This window comes from Macrotis lagotis, chromosome 7, assembly GCF_037893015.1.
Source record: "Macrotis lagotis isolate mMagLag1 chromosome 7, bilby.v1.9.chrom.fasta, whole genome shotgun sequence".
NCBI classification, from domain to species: Eukaryota; Metazoa; Chordata; class Mammalia; order Peramelemorphia; family Peramelidae; genus Macrotis; species Macrotis lagotis.
Window position 1 is genome coordinate 212,597,197 of NC_133664.1, and position 13,482 is coordinate 212,610,678.

Sequence of the window (13,482 nt, forward strand, 5' to 3'; positions counted from 1 at the left end):
AGCATACAGTTCTAGCAATAGTGAAGAGACCTTGACAGCCTCCCCCAATTCCCTTACTATCTGTGGGCTGAATGCTCTGGAAGCAGATGCTGGGTGGCTCTGGAGCTACTGGTTCCTGGGATCAAGTCTGTTGACACCTGAGCTGGACTGGGTTCTGTGCTCACTCTGGTGTGGTAGAGTTTTCCTGTTGACCTTCCAGGTTGTCCCTGGTGAATCCCTGGGCTGAGAGGTCTGGAAACCACCATGGACCTGAGTGTTCCCAGGGACCCAGGCACCCCATGAGCTGTTCCTGAAAGTTTGGAGTTGGATTGCACCAACATGGTGGACCCGGCAGAGTAGACCATTCATGCAGATCTTCCAAGTTTTCTTGTGTCAAAAAATTATTTCATTCAAGCTTTCTGTGGATTACACCACTATAAGATTTGTTTTGAATTATAATTGTAATTTTAAGGCATTGGAAGGGTTCTGAAGGAGAGCTTCTGAGAATTTCTACCTCTACACTGAAATCTTGGCTCTGTCCTGTCAAGACTTATTTAAAAACCCAACTTGGGTAAGGCCTTAAGGTAGGGTTCTCCAACATTACTTTTTTTTCAGAAAGATTTTATTTATTTTGAATTTTACAATTTTCCCCCTAATCTTGCTTCCTTTCCCCCCATCCCCCACAGAAGGCAGTCTGTTAGTTTTTATATTGTTTCCATGGTATGCATTGATCTAATTTGGATATGAGGGGAGAGCAGTCATAAGCAGTCATAACCCTTAAGGAAGAAACAAAGTATAAGAGAGTAAAATTATATAAAAAGATAACTTTGTTTAAAAATTAAAGGTAATAGTTTTTAGTCTTTGTTCAAACTCCACAATTCTTTCTCTGGTTACAGATGGTATTATCCACCTCAGATACCTCAGTATTGTGCCTGATCGTTGCAGTGATGGAATGAGCAAGTCCATTAAGTTTGACCATCATCCCCATGCTGCTGTTAGGGTGTACAGTGTACTTGGGATTCTGTTCATCTTGCTCAGCATCAGTTTATGCAAATCCTTCCAGGCTTCCCTGAATTCCCATCTCTCCTGGTTTCTAATAGAACAATAAATAGTGTTCCATCACGTACATATACCACAGTATGTTCAGCCATTCTTCAAATGAAGGACATTCACTTCATTTCCAATCCTTTGCCATTGCTAAGAACATGATTAAAATGTTCATACCTTTTGACCCAAGGTCAAACAGGACTGCTATGAATATTTTTGTACAAATGATATTTTTTACCCTTTTTCATAATCTCTTCAGGGTATAGACAGTATTGCTGGATCAAAGGGTATGCACATTTTTTGTTACCCCTTGGTTGGAATTCCAAACTGCTCTCCAGAAAGATTGGATGAGTTCACAGTTCCACCAACAATATATTGGCATCTTAGATTTCCCACATCCCTTCCAACATTGATCATTGTCCTTTCTGGTCATATGAATTCAAATCCAGACTCAGTCACTTAATAATTACCTAGCTGTGTGGCTTTGGGCAAGCCACTTAACCCCACTGCCTTGCAAAAACTAAAAAAAAAAATTAAACTCAGAGTTGTGCTAATTTGCTTTTCTCTCATTTGTGATATCGAAAATTCTTTCATATCATTTCATATAATTTATTTAAGCCCTGTTTGCTCCCTATCTTGGCAATTAGACTCTCATCATAGATTTGATACAAAGGTTGAAGGAGTTCTTTGTGATCTGGTCCTAACTTATATTTCCAGACATTACTTTATTACTCCAATTAAACTATTCTTCATAAGACACTTTAAATCTTCTTTCCAAAACTTGTCCCCCAAGTGGGAGAACATACTCACTTTTCACCTTAGTTTCTTAGAATAGAGATGGCAAACATGCTAGCTACAAATAACTACAAAATTCACAAGTATAACCCAGACAAGATTGGAAACTGTTTAATAAATAAAAATAAAATTAAACATGTTAATTTGTGGTTTTTCTCAGTATGTGGTCCACAGATAATGATCCATTTTTTATTTGACTCTGACACCACAATCTTAGAATACCTTGTTTTCTTCAAAATTCTGCTCAATTCTGCTCTACCTCTTTATTATGAGACCTTTTCTGGTGCCCTAGTTTCTAGTACCCTCCAGAACTGATATTTATTTTGAATATTCATATATATATACATATATAAATATATATGTACATACACACACATATATGTATATATAACTACACTAACAGAATTAAGCTCATTGAGTCTAGATGGTATTCTCCATCTCAGATACCTCAATATTGTGCCTGATTGTTGCAGTGATAGAATGAGCTTTTTTGTGTTTTGTATCCCTAGTACCTAACATAGTACCTGATACATATTAGATACTTAATTGAATTGTTAAATATAAAATATCTATAAAATAGTGTAATTTCAAGAGAGAAAAAGAATTAGTAACTGGGGACAAGGAGGACATAGATAGAACACCTAGATCTAAAAACTCTTATGTAGTAAGTGACACCTAAACTGTGGTTTATATGAAGTTAAGGATTTTACAAGGTGGAGATGAAGAAGGAATACATTTCTGATGAGAATGGTCACTTGTGTAAAACTATGTTAGTGGAAAAGAATATTGTGAACATGGGGGCAGGTAGCAGGTCAGTTGAATGGAAAGAGTATTTGCTGGTTGGTGCATTATAAAGTAAGATTACATAACTAAGAGGGTTTTAAATGCTAGACTAAGAAATTTACATTATCTTAGAGACAATAGGAAGGTGTTGAAGATTTTTTGAATGTATAGGATATTTAAAAAATCTTACTATTTTTATGAATATTAATGTAGCACCAGTGTAGAAAACAATAGAGGTAGGTAGCCCAATTAAGAATTTATTTCATAACAGCTATTTCTCAGGATTATGTTTTAAAATATCTAAGCCTAAAATATCATTACAGCTCCTTAAATTCTAAAAAAAGAAAATAAAAAGAATCTATTTCAGTATTCCAGGTTGTAAAGAATATGGGAGTGTTTGAGTTCCACGAGAATGGGAAGGGAAAATTGTTAGTTTACATTAGAAAGATGGGCAGGTATGTGAGTCAAGGCAAAAGACTTAACCTCACCCAATCAAAAAAAACATATTAGGCCAGGTCATCCCACCTAGTTCTAAATTAAAGGAATTTATACCTTCTCCTTTGCTCATGCTGAAGGAGGAAGTTGTTCTTGCTTGTTAGTATAACGAGCAGGGTGGGGAAAACATATGGGGACCAATGTATCAATTAGATTGTGACCCTAACCAATGATTGGCATGAAGGGACAGGAACAAAGCCTTTCAAACTGCATAAAAGTCCGAACATTTCTGGGATTCCTCACTCCTCTCCCACCTTGAGAGAGGTGTGTCTTTTTATTAAGATGTCTTAATAAAAAACCATTTTAATCACTCCGGAATAAGTATTCATTGGAACATTTATAACACAAGTGACAGGTGTTGAGGGCCTAAAAAGGTTGCATAAGTAAACAGAAAAAGGATGAAAAAAACAAGAAGACAGCTCTGACAAAACTTGATAACTGAATGGATATAAGGTTGAAAGAGAAGGAAATGTCATAGATAACTCCAAATTTATGGAAGTGAATAACTAGGAGATCAGAAGTGTTATCAAGAGAACTGGAGAAATTTAGAGAATGGATAGGTTCCATTTTGGTCATATTGAGTTCTTTCCTTATTCTTGTCTTACACTTGTAGTCTTGAATGTCTCACTTCAGGAGTAAAGTTCTTTGTAAAACTTACCCTGAACTTCCTAGTTGCTGGTGCTTTCTTATATGCCAAATTAATATGTATTTGTTTACTTTTTGACCCATAGCATTCTCTGAGTACAATTCTTCTTGTAGGTGATTAATAAAAGTTCACTGAATTGGGTTGTAATTAAATGTATGTGGAAATAGTCCTTAGTTGTTTTCTTTTCAAAGGTGATGTTAAAGATTAATTGGTGAAGGGTATAGTGTATGAAATAGGGGAAAAGTAGGACTTGTTAACAAGAGCCTAATTTACTAAATACCAAAGATCTTTACAATACTCAACTTTATCCTAATTTAATGTGGTTGGGAGTCACTACATTAACACATTTTTTTTTGCTAAAAGATGGCATAATATCTCATTTATCCATAAAAAATTTAGTTATCCATAGTAAAGACTATATAAAAAAATTAGTTATCCATAGTAAACACTATAAAAATATACAAAGCATAATCTATTTTTTTTTAGGTTTTTGCAAGGCAAATGGGGTTAAGTGGCTTGCCCAAGGCCACACAGCTAGGTAATTACTAAGTGTCTGAGACCGGATTTGAACCCAGGTACTCCTGACTCCAAGGCCGGTGCTTTATCCACTACGCCACCTAGCCACCCTAAAGTATAATCTTAAAAGACAAAGTTTTTAAAAACTTTCTGGTCCATAGGTACAAGAAATAAGTTATAAGTGAACAGAGAAGATTTACATGAATGAAGGAGGTACTAATGAAAGGGACATTTATGTCTTGGTAGATAATGGCTGAAGGAAGCAGAAAAATAAAAAAAATTTAAAAAACATAAATGTGCTATAAAAGTGAAATACAAAAGCACTATTTAAAAATTATTCATTATGAACAGGTTAGAATTCTACAAGAATTTAAGGATAGTCTGACATTTGGAAAACTGTAAATTTAATCTTACCAATAAAAATTCTATGATTATGGGCAGAGCCAAGATGCTGGCAGGTGAGCAGCCTTTCTTAGGAGCTCTCTCCAAAATATTCCAAAAACTTTAAAATTAGGACTCTAACTAAATTTTCAAGAGACAGAATCCATAGAAAGATTCAGTAAGGCAATTCTCCAGTCCAAGATAACCTGGAAAACAGTGGGAAGGCTCTGTTCCATGGGGCTGGAGGGGGCACCAGAGAGAAGGAGCTTCAGCCTTCTGGGAAATATCCCTAGGGTGCTTGGGTCCCTGAGAGCCCCGGCTCCTGCCAGCAGAAGCAGTTTCCTGACCTGCCACTCCAGGGAGCACCAAGCACAACTTTGAAGACAGCAGGAAGATGTCTGCCAGAGTGAGTGTGAAGCCCAGGCCAAAGATGCTCACCATTCCCAGCACAGCCTAGATCCAAGGAAATAGAAGCAGGCCTGTGGAGGTACCCAGCAGGGACTTGCCTGGCAGAGACCTTCCTCACAGCCCTGTGACAGAGGGGTGAGTATGTGGTCATTCAACAGAACAGGAGAGCAATCAGAGCCCTCCCATAAGACCTTGAAGGAACTGAGATTCCTTACGGGGGTGTTCCAATAATTCTCAGAAGTTCAGGAAGCACCCCAAATCAAGACACAGGCTGGGGAAATGAGTAAGCAAACAAAAAAGGAACCTAATGATAGACAATTACTTTGGTGCCATGGAAGACCAAAACGCACACTCTGAAGATGAGAAAGTCCAAGCTTCTGCATCTAAAGATTCCAAGAAATATAGAAATTGGGTTCAGGCTAAAGGAAGCAGATGACTTTATAAGAAATCAAGACACAATAATTCAACACCAAAAGAATGAAAAACTAGAAGAAAATGTGAAATATCTTATTGAAAAAACAACTGATCTGGAAAACAGATCCAGGAGAGCTAATTTACAAATTATTGGGCTATCTGAAAGTCATGATCAGGAAAAGAACCTGGACCTCATTTTTTAAAGAATTTCTACAGGAAAACTACCCTGATATCCTAGTAGCAGACAGTAAAATACAAATCAAGAGAATCCATTGATCTCCTCCAGCAAGAGATCAAAAAAAAAACCCACCAACCCCCAGAATATTATAGCCAAGTTCCAGGACTCCCAAATAAGAGAGAAAATATTACAAACAGCCAGGACACAATTCAAATGCTGTGGAGCTACAGTCAGGATCACACAGGACTTATCAGCATCCATATTAAGGGCTCCTAGGTCTTGCAATATAATAATCTGGAAGGTAAAAGAGCTTGGAATGCAACTGAGAATCAACTACCCAGCAAAACTGAACATCCTCTTCCAAGGGAATAGATGGACTTTCAGTGAGACAGGAGAATTTCAAATGTTTCTGTTGAAACAGCCAGAGCTGAACAGAAAGTTTTATCTTAAAGTACAGGACTCAGGTGAAACACAGATAAGGTGGACAAGAAGGGTACATTATGAGGGACTTAATGATGATGAACTGTGTATATTCCTGCATGAAAAGATGATACTGATAATATTCATATGAACCTTCTCATTTGAAGCAGATATAAGGAGCTTTTATTTATGAGGCACAGGAGTGAGCCAAATTTGAAGGTAAAATAAATTGTAAAAATGGAGTCAATGGGTGTAAAGGAAATGTACTGGGAGTAAGAGAAAAGAGGTAGATTAGGCTAAAATATTTTATGTAGAGGAGGCAAGAAATAGCTTTTGCAATGGTATGGAAGGGGGGAAGGTGATAGGGAATGAAGAAGCCTTGAGAGGAAACAGCATATACACTCAATAGGGTATAGAAAACTAGAAGAAAAAGGAGAAAAGGGGGACACAGGGGGAGGGGAGGGTACATCATAGAGAGGATAGTTAGATATAACACGCTTTTTTTTTTTTTTTAACATTTTTCAAGGTGGTGGGATAGGGTGGCCGTTCCAGGACCAAGGGGCCAGGTGGTTGCTGGGTCTCTGGGGTAGCATGTAAGCTTGGGACCTCTTGGCCTCAGGGCTGGTGCTCTGTTTGCTGTGTCAGTTGGCTGCCCCACAGCACATTTTTGAAGAGACAGAGTGAAAAGTGAGAGAAAATAGATGGTAGTGGGGAAGAATGGATGGAGGGAATTACAATCAACAATAGAAACTGTGGGAAAATATGGAAATAACTTCTATGATAGACTTATGATAAAGATTGTAATCCACCTGATAGCTGATGGTATCAGAACACAGACTGGAACACATTCTTTTGCCTCTTTCTTTCTCTTAATTTCTCATGATATTTTATATTTTTGTGGGGGGGAGGGCATGATGTATATTCTTACAACAAGACTATTTTAGTAATGTGCAAATAAAGAAAAAAGAAAAAATTCTGTGATTATATCAAGAAATGCAGAAAATGCCATTAACAATAATTTAACTGAAATCTTTTAAAAATTATTTTGGTTTTTAAATCTTTAATATTTCCCCCAATTGCATATGAAAACAACTAACATTTGAGTTCAAATTCTTTCTCTTCCTCCCCCTAAGTCTTGAGAAGGCAATTAATTTGATATAGGTTATACATGTGCAGTAATGCAAAGCATATTGCCATAATGAGGATGCTTGTCTTTCATTCTCAAAGAAAACCATGACATCAGGCAGTTGATGCCATGGATTTGAGTGAGTGGGTACTGTGTGCTAAGTTACTAGCCTCATTTTCTTCTCCAGAGTCTTCTAGATCTAGTGGCCAGATATGAATCAGCACAATTGGAGATGGCCCTGGATGTGAGGTAAGTAGTATTAAGTGACTTGTCCAAGGTCACATTTGACATTAAGTATCAAGTTTCTAATGCCGGATTTAAACTCAGGTCCTCCTGACTCCAAGCTAAGTGCTCGTTATGCCATCTAACTGCCCCCCAATGACCAATATTTCCATCTTAATCATATTCTGAAAGAAAATAGACCCCTCCAAACCTCCAAGAAAAGTGAAGTTTAAAAAAAAAAAACACAGTATGCTTTGATCTACATTCAGGTTTCTTCAATTCTTTCTCTGGAGATAGATTTTTCATCATATTTGTTTAGAAATTGTCTTAGATCATTGTATTGCTGAGAATAGCAATATCATTCATCATAAATTCATAAAATATTGCTGTGACTGAATATATTGTTCCATTGGCTCTAGTTACTTCACCTTGCAACAGGTTCATGTAAATTTTTCCAGATTTTCCTGAGAGTGATTTGCTTATAATTTCTTATAATAGCACAATAGCATACTATCACAATCATATACCATAACTTGATTAGTCATTTCCCAATTGATGGGGGTCCCATCAATGTCAAATTTTTTGACACCACCTGCTATAAATAGTTCTGAACATAGAGTTTTATTTAGAGAATCTGTTTTTTTTATTCAGTTATTTTTGTACAATTTTCCCATTTGGCCAATTATGCTTTTTAAAGAAGTTTTCTCTCCATTGGATTTTTGTACCTCTTTTACCATTTGGTCAATTTTGATTTTTAAGGTTTTATTTCTTTAGTGCCTATTTTATTGTGCCTCCTTTACCAAGTTCTTTTTCATTTTTTTGAATCAATGCAATTTCTTTTCCCAACTTTTTCTCAACATCTTTTACATGATTTTTAAACTCCTTTTTGAATCCTCTCAGGAAGTTTTTGATCCTAAGACCAATTCACATTTTCTTTGAAGCTTTAAAGATAGCAGTTTTGACTTTATTGTCTACAACTGAGTTTGTATTTTGATCTTTCCTGTCACCATAATAATTTTCTATGGTCAGGATCTTTTATGGTGTTTGCTCGTTTTTCCATTCTAATTTTTACCTTCATATTAAAGCTGTGCTGTGCTTCTGGGGTTGAGGAGCTCTATTCCAAGCTTCAGATTTTTTATACAACTGTTTTTAGGACTAGTTTGGGGCGTTTGCGAGTTTTCAGTTTTTCCAAGGTGGTATGACCTAAAGAGAGTGGTGTTTACTGCTCTCTTGGCCTGTGTTCTACTCTATGAGCAATCACAATCACTTTTTACCACCCTGAAATTATGACCAGAATTTGTTTTGAAGCATTATATGAAGTTGTTTGGAGGGGAATTTAGGTGAGTCCCTGTCTGTTTTCCACCATTGTGGCTCTGCTCAATCTCTAGATGCCCAATTAAAAAAAGTTTAAATGGCCTATGTATTTAAGGATCATGAAAGGATGACCCTTCCTTTAAAAGTATCTAATTCTAAGAACAAGCATAAATCAAAATAAATTGGGGTCTAAGATTTCTATCTTTGTTATTGTTTGATTGTGCCAGAAATACAAGCTTTGGCAATAACAGTAAAAGAAACTGAAGAAGTAAACAGGAAGCTAGTTGGAGGGTGGACAGACTGCCAAGACATGAAGTCTAACCTCTGTTTAATTAAGTTTCATTTCATCATCTCACTTATATCCCAGGGTTACTGTATGGATAAAATGAGATAAATGTCCATAAAAAATGCTGAATAAATTTAACTATTATTATTAGTGTTACTATTAAATACAGTGAGGAAGTAAAATCATCAAACAATGTTGTAGAGGCCCAGCTCCTGGGAGTGATTTACACATATCCTTGGTGACCTTTTCCATCAGAGATATGTATGTATTATAGCTTATTATATAGATTTGTTGGCTCTCCAGTGAACCCTGACCTGGGATAATCTGTGGCTCCAGAAGTGGTTGTAAAAGGCTTTTCTGATTGAAAAGTATACAGATTTTTAAGAACAAATATTGTAAATTTACCCAGGAAATTGTGAAACTGAGTCTCCTTTAACTGGTAATTCCTGAGATAAGTTTTTGTGATAAAAAGTCTGAGTTTCCAAAAACAAATTTAGTAGATTCTTGCATCCCAACATTGCGTGTGTGAGTATCTCTACTCGACCTGACTGTCATAAGTCCAGACTCACACCAGAGGTATCATGGGCAGTACAATGTGAAGTTTTATTTAGAGAATCCCAGAGAATCAAGAAAAAAATTAAGTTAATTAGTAGTATTAGAAAAAGTAGCAAGTTATAAAAGTTCCAAAAATTTACATGCCTTTTTATATATTAGTAAGAAAAAAGAACTAGAGAAATTCCATTAAAAATAACAAACTGTATAGACTATCTGAGAATTTGCCTAATCCAGGAATATCAATGTAATCAAAGTTCCAATCCCATCCCTAATTTTTAACCTACCAAGACATATGTATATAAGGAGATATATATATATATATATATTTATAACAAAATTTTTATGAAAACATAAACCCTAAATAATCAGAGAGATAATCAATGTTCATGGCTGAACATTAACAATATAGGAAAAATTATAGTATACTCTACTTTGCTCTACTGACCAAATGACTAATGGGATACTACACAGATTTTAGACACAAAAAAGTTATATTACACTAAAGAATAAAAGGTCAGGAATATCATGATGTGGTAGAAGCAACATTTATTTTATATGGGTTTATCCAGTTTCCCAAAAGGAGATAGGAAGGATTATCATGACTTTATTGTTACTCAAGGCATAAAAGACTAAGCCTAAGGTGAGTCAAAGGGGAAGCCAGATCATTCACTAGAAATGTTTGCTGTTCTTTTAGTCAGGAATACCTGATTAAAATGCAGTCTTAGACATTTACTATCTGTATGACCTTGGGTAGCCCTCTGTTTGCCTAGGAGGCAGCTAAGTGTACTCAGTGGATAGAGATCTGTGGGAAAAGTCAGACAAATCTGAGTTCAAGTCTGGTCTCAAACACTTACTAGCTGGGTGACCTTGGACAAATCACTTAACTTCAGTTTGTATTAATCCAGTACCTTTGTCAAGAAAACCTTATGGACAGTATGTTCATAACTGATATAACTGAACAAAAACAATGGTGAGCTATTGTGGAATGTAATTTCCACAGCCCTGAAGAAAATAATGGCCTCTGGCAGACACACACAAAAAAAAAAATCAGTGGGGTGGGGGGGGGGAGGAAGAGAATAGAATAGAGCTATTTATAAACATTCTAAAAGTCTGGGCTCAAACAATGACCTTCATTACTTATCCTAAGTTGTTTTTATTGCATTTTATGATCCAGGAGTGTCTCAATCTAATGATGAGCAGGACTACCCTAAGCTATATCTATTTATGACCTAGAATAAAAAAGATATGAAGCAAAAACTAGAAAGGAAGGAAAAGTAAACTCAGATTGCTATATCTTGAACTAAGAAATCAGTAACTGTCTAAAACAAATAAATGGAACAGATTAGATAAATGAGACTTAGAAATAAGTAATGAACATAAAACTCTAGCATTTGATGAACTTAGTACCACAAACTACAGAGGAAAGGAGTTTTTATTTGAAAAAAAAAGTGTTGGAAAAAGTCAGATAATGTTTGATGAAAACTAGATTAGAATTTATCACAAATTTAAAACATAAAAAATTAAATTTAAATGTAAATAAAATTTTGGTTAGAAAACATTCATAGCCAGACAATGGATAGACAAAACAGACAATATTATTTAAAATTAAAATTATTTTACACAAATAAAACCATTTAAGTCAAAATCAAAAAGCAGTTCATACATCTAACTAATAATTATCGTGATAAGAATGAATCTTAAGTAAAGGTTAAATTATTTTTCAGAAGATTTTTAAAGGAATTAAAGAATCCATATTAGAAAGATTTTCATAAAAAACTACGCAAACAGCTAATTAGAAAAGTTTCTAAGATTAGGGAATAAACTCCAGTTTCTTAGGAAAGCACTTATTTAAACCACTTGATTTTCTCAAAATGTAAAGAAAAACATATTAATATAATTTTTTTGAAAGCAAGAATTCTAATTTCCTAATATGTGCCTGAGAATTTCAATGCTCCTCAATGCTCCATAAACATCATGATACTTACTAGAAAAAGATAACGTTCTTGAGATGATGTGTTTCGAGCAGCAAGTTTAAGGATCTGTCCTTCACGTATGAGTTCATTTGAGGGATTAACAATGTCTTCCTCTTCTCCTAGCATCTCATAAACCTCTAACAACTTTTTAAGATTCTCCTAGTGAAGTCAAAGAATAAATGAAAACTTTTAAAATAGCATTATTATTCAGTTTGGTATTCAAATAACTCATATTATTATCGAAATGTAAGTTTAAGAAATATTCATTCAATAGTAAATAAACAAGCTAGTAAAATAAAAACTACATATAAAGCTTGGGAGAACAGGGAAGAACTTGGGCATTTAGGAGTTCTCAAGTTCTATGATACAACAGTACTAAGAAAGAATTTTCCCTGTGACAATAAATATAACCGAAAGCAATAATGAAAAATGTGGCCAATGTTTTTCAACTTGTCTGATAAACCAAGTTGCTTTCATAGGAATTGAACCCTATGGAAGGCTAAAGTACAAGTAATTCATTAATTGGCCTTCTCTTTCCTCTCAAAACCACTTACCATTTTCCGAATTGCACTATTGGAATGGCTTGCTGCAGTAGAGATGATTTCAAGTGATTCTATATGTAGAAAGAAAATCAGAAAAACCAATAAATGTCTTGTTCCTCCTCATAATTTGCATTGTTGACTAGTACATAAAATACAACAGGAAAGTATTTGGGACTAAATTGATACATCGAAGCTCCCAGATCACAGGGTTTATTTAATTGGGAATCAAGTTCTAATTATCATTTCTTTTTTTTTAATTTATTTTTTATTCTCACTTTGTACAAATGTTTTTCTTTACATTAATAAAATATACTTGTTTACAAGTAAACAAAATACCCCTCCCCCCATGAATATAGATAGACTTGCTTGGGCAAAAAAGTAAAGGGGGGAGAAAAAAAATTAAAATTAAAAAAAATAATAGTAATAATTGTAGGTATGGCCAGGTGGTGCAACGGACGAAGCACCAGCCCCGGAGCCACAAGCAACCGAGTCCACATCCAGCCTTGTAAACCCAATAATCATCCAGCCATGTGACATGCAAGCCACCTGATCCCCACTGCCCTGCAAAAACCAAAAAGAAGAAAAAAAAAGACCCAAAATAAAATAAAATAGTAATAATAGTAGGGGTGGCTGGGTGGCAGACAGAGCATTGGCCCTTGAGCCAGGAGCACCTGGGTCCGAATCCGGCCCCAGACACCCAATGATCACCCTGCTATGTGGCCCCAGGCAGGCCACCCAGCCCCATTTGCCCTGCACCCTCCCCCAAATAATAATAACAAAAAATGTGTTTCAGTCTTTGTTCCAACACCATCAACTCTGTCGTGAGTGGATCACATTCTTTATAAGTCCATCACAAAAGTTACTTCCATATTTTTCCAACGTTGCCATTGCTGATTGCAACTCCCTCCTTTCTTATTTCTCCACTACCATGTACTATATTTTCTCTCTCCTTTCACTCTGACTCTGCTGTAGGGTAGCTGAGTGGCACAGCAGACAGATCCCTGGTCCTGGGGCCAAGAAGCCTTTAGCCCCCATACCACCCCTTAGGCCCAGAATACACCTGGCCCTATGGTCCTGGGCAGGCCATCCAATCCCAGCCCCTTGCAAGAAGTAAAAAAAGAAAATGTGTTATATCTGACCAATGCCCCCCCCATGGTCCATCCTCTCCTCCTTTATTCATATCCCCACCCCTTCCCCCTGCTCCCCCCCTCCTTCTTACTCCAGTTGTCTATACCCCATTGAGTATATTTGCTGTTTCCTCTCCTAGCCACCTCTGATGAAAGCAAAGATTCCCTCATTCCCCCTTGCCTCCCCCCCTTCCATATCATTGCAATAGCTCATTGTAATAAAAAAAAAATCTCATTACGTGAAATAGCTTGGACTATTCCCCCTCCCCTTTTTC

The 13,482-nt window shown here is 36.0% G+C and overlaps 1 protein-coding gene across 6 annotated transcripts in view; it reads right to left on the reverse strand.

The window, feature by feature from the left end:
* The window catches only part of FGD4 (FYVE, RhoGEF and PH domain containing 4), a 292,080-nt gene that overhangs the window by 32,895 nt on the left and 245,703 nt on the right, over positions 1-13,482 (reverse strand). For all 6 annotated transcript variants that reach the window (XM_074194757.1, XM_074194756.1, XM_074194758.1 and 3 more), the window contains 2 exons: positions 12,093-12,151; positions 11,551-11,697 (listed from right to left, as the gene is read on the reverse strand). In XM_074194757.1, coding sequence (XP_074050858.1) covers positions 11,551-11,697; positions 12,093-12,151 — 206 coding nt within the window. The remainder of the gene's footprint in view (positions 1-11,550; positions 11,698-12,092; positions 12,152-13,482) is intronic.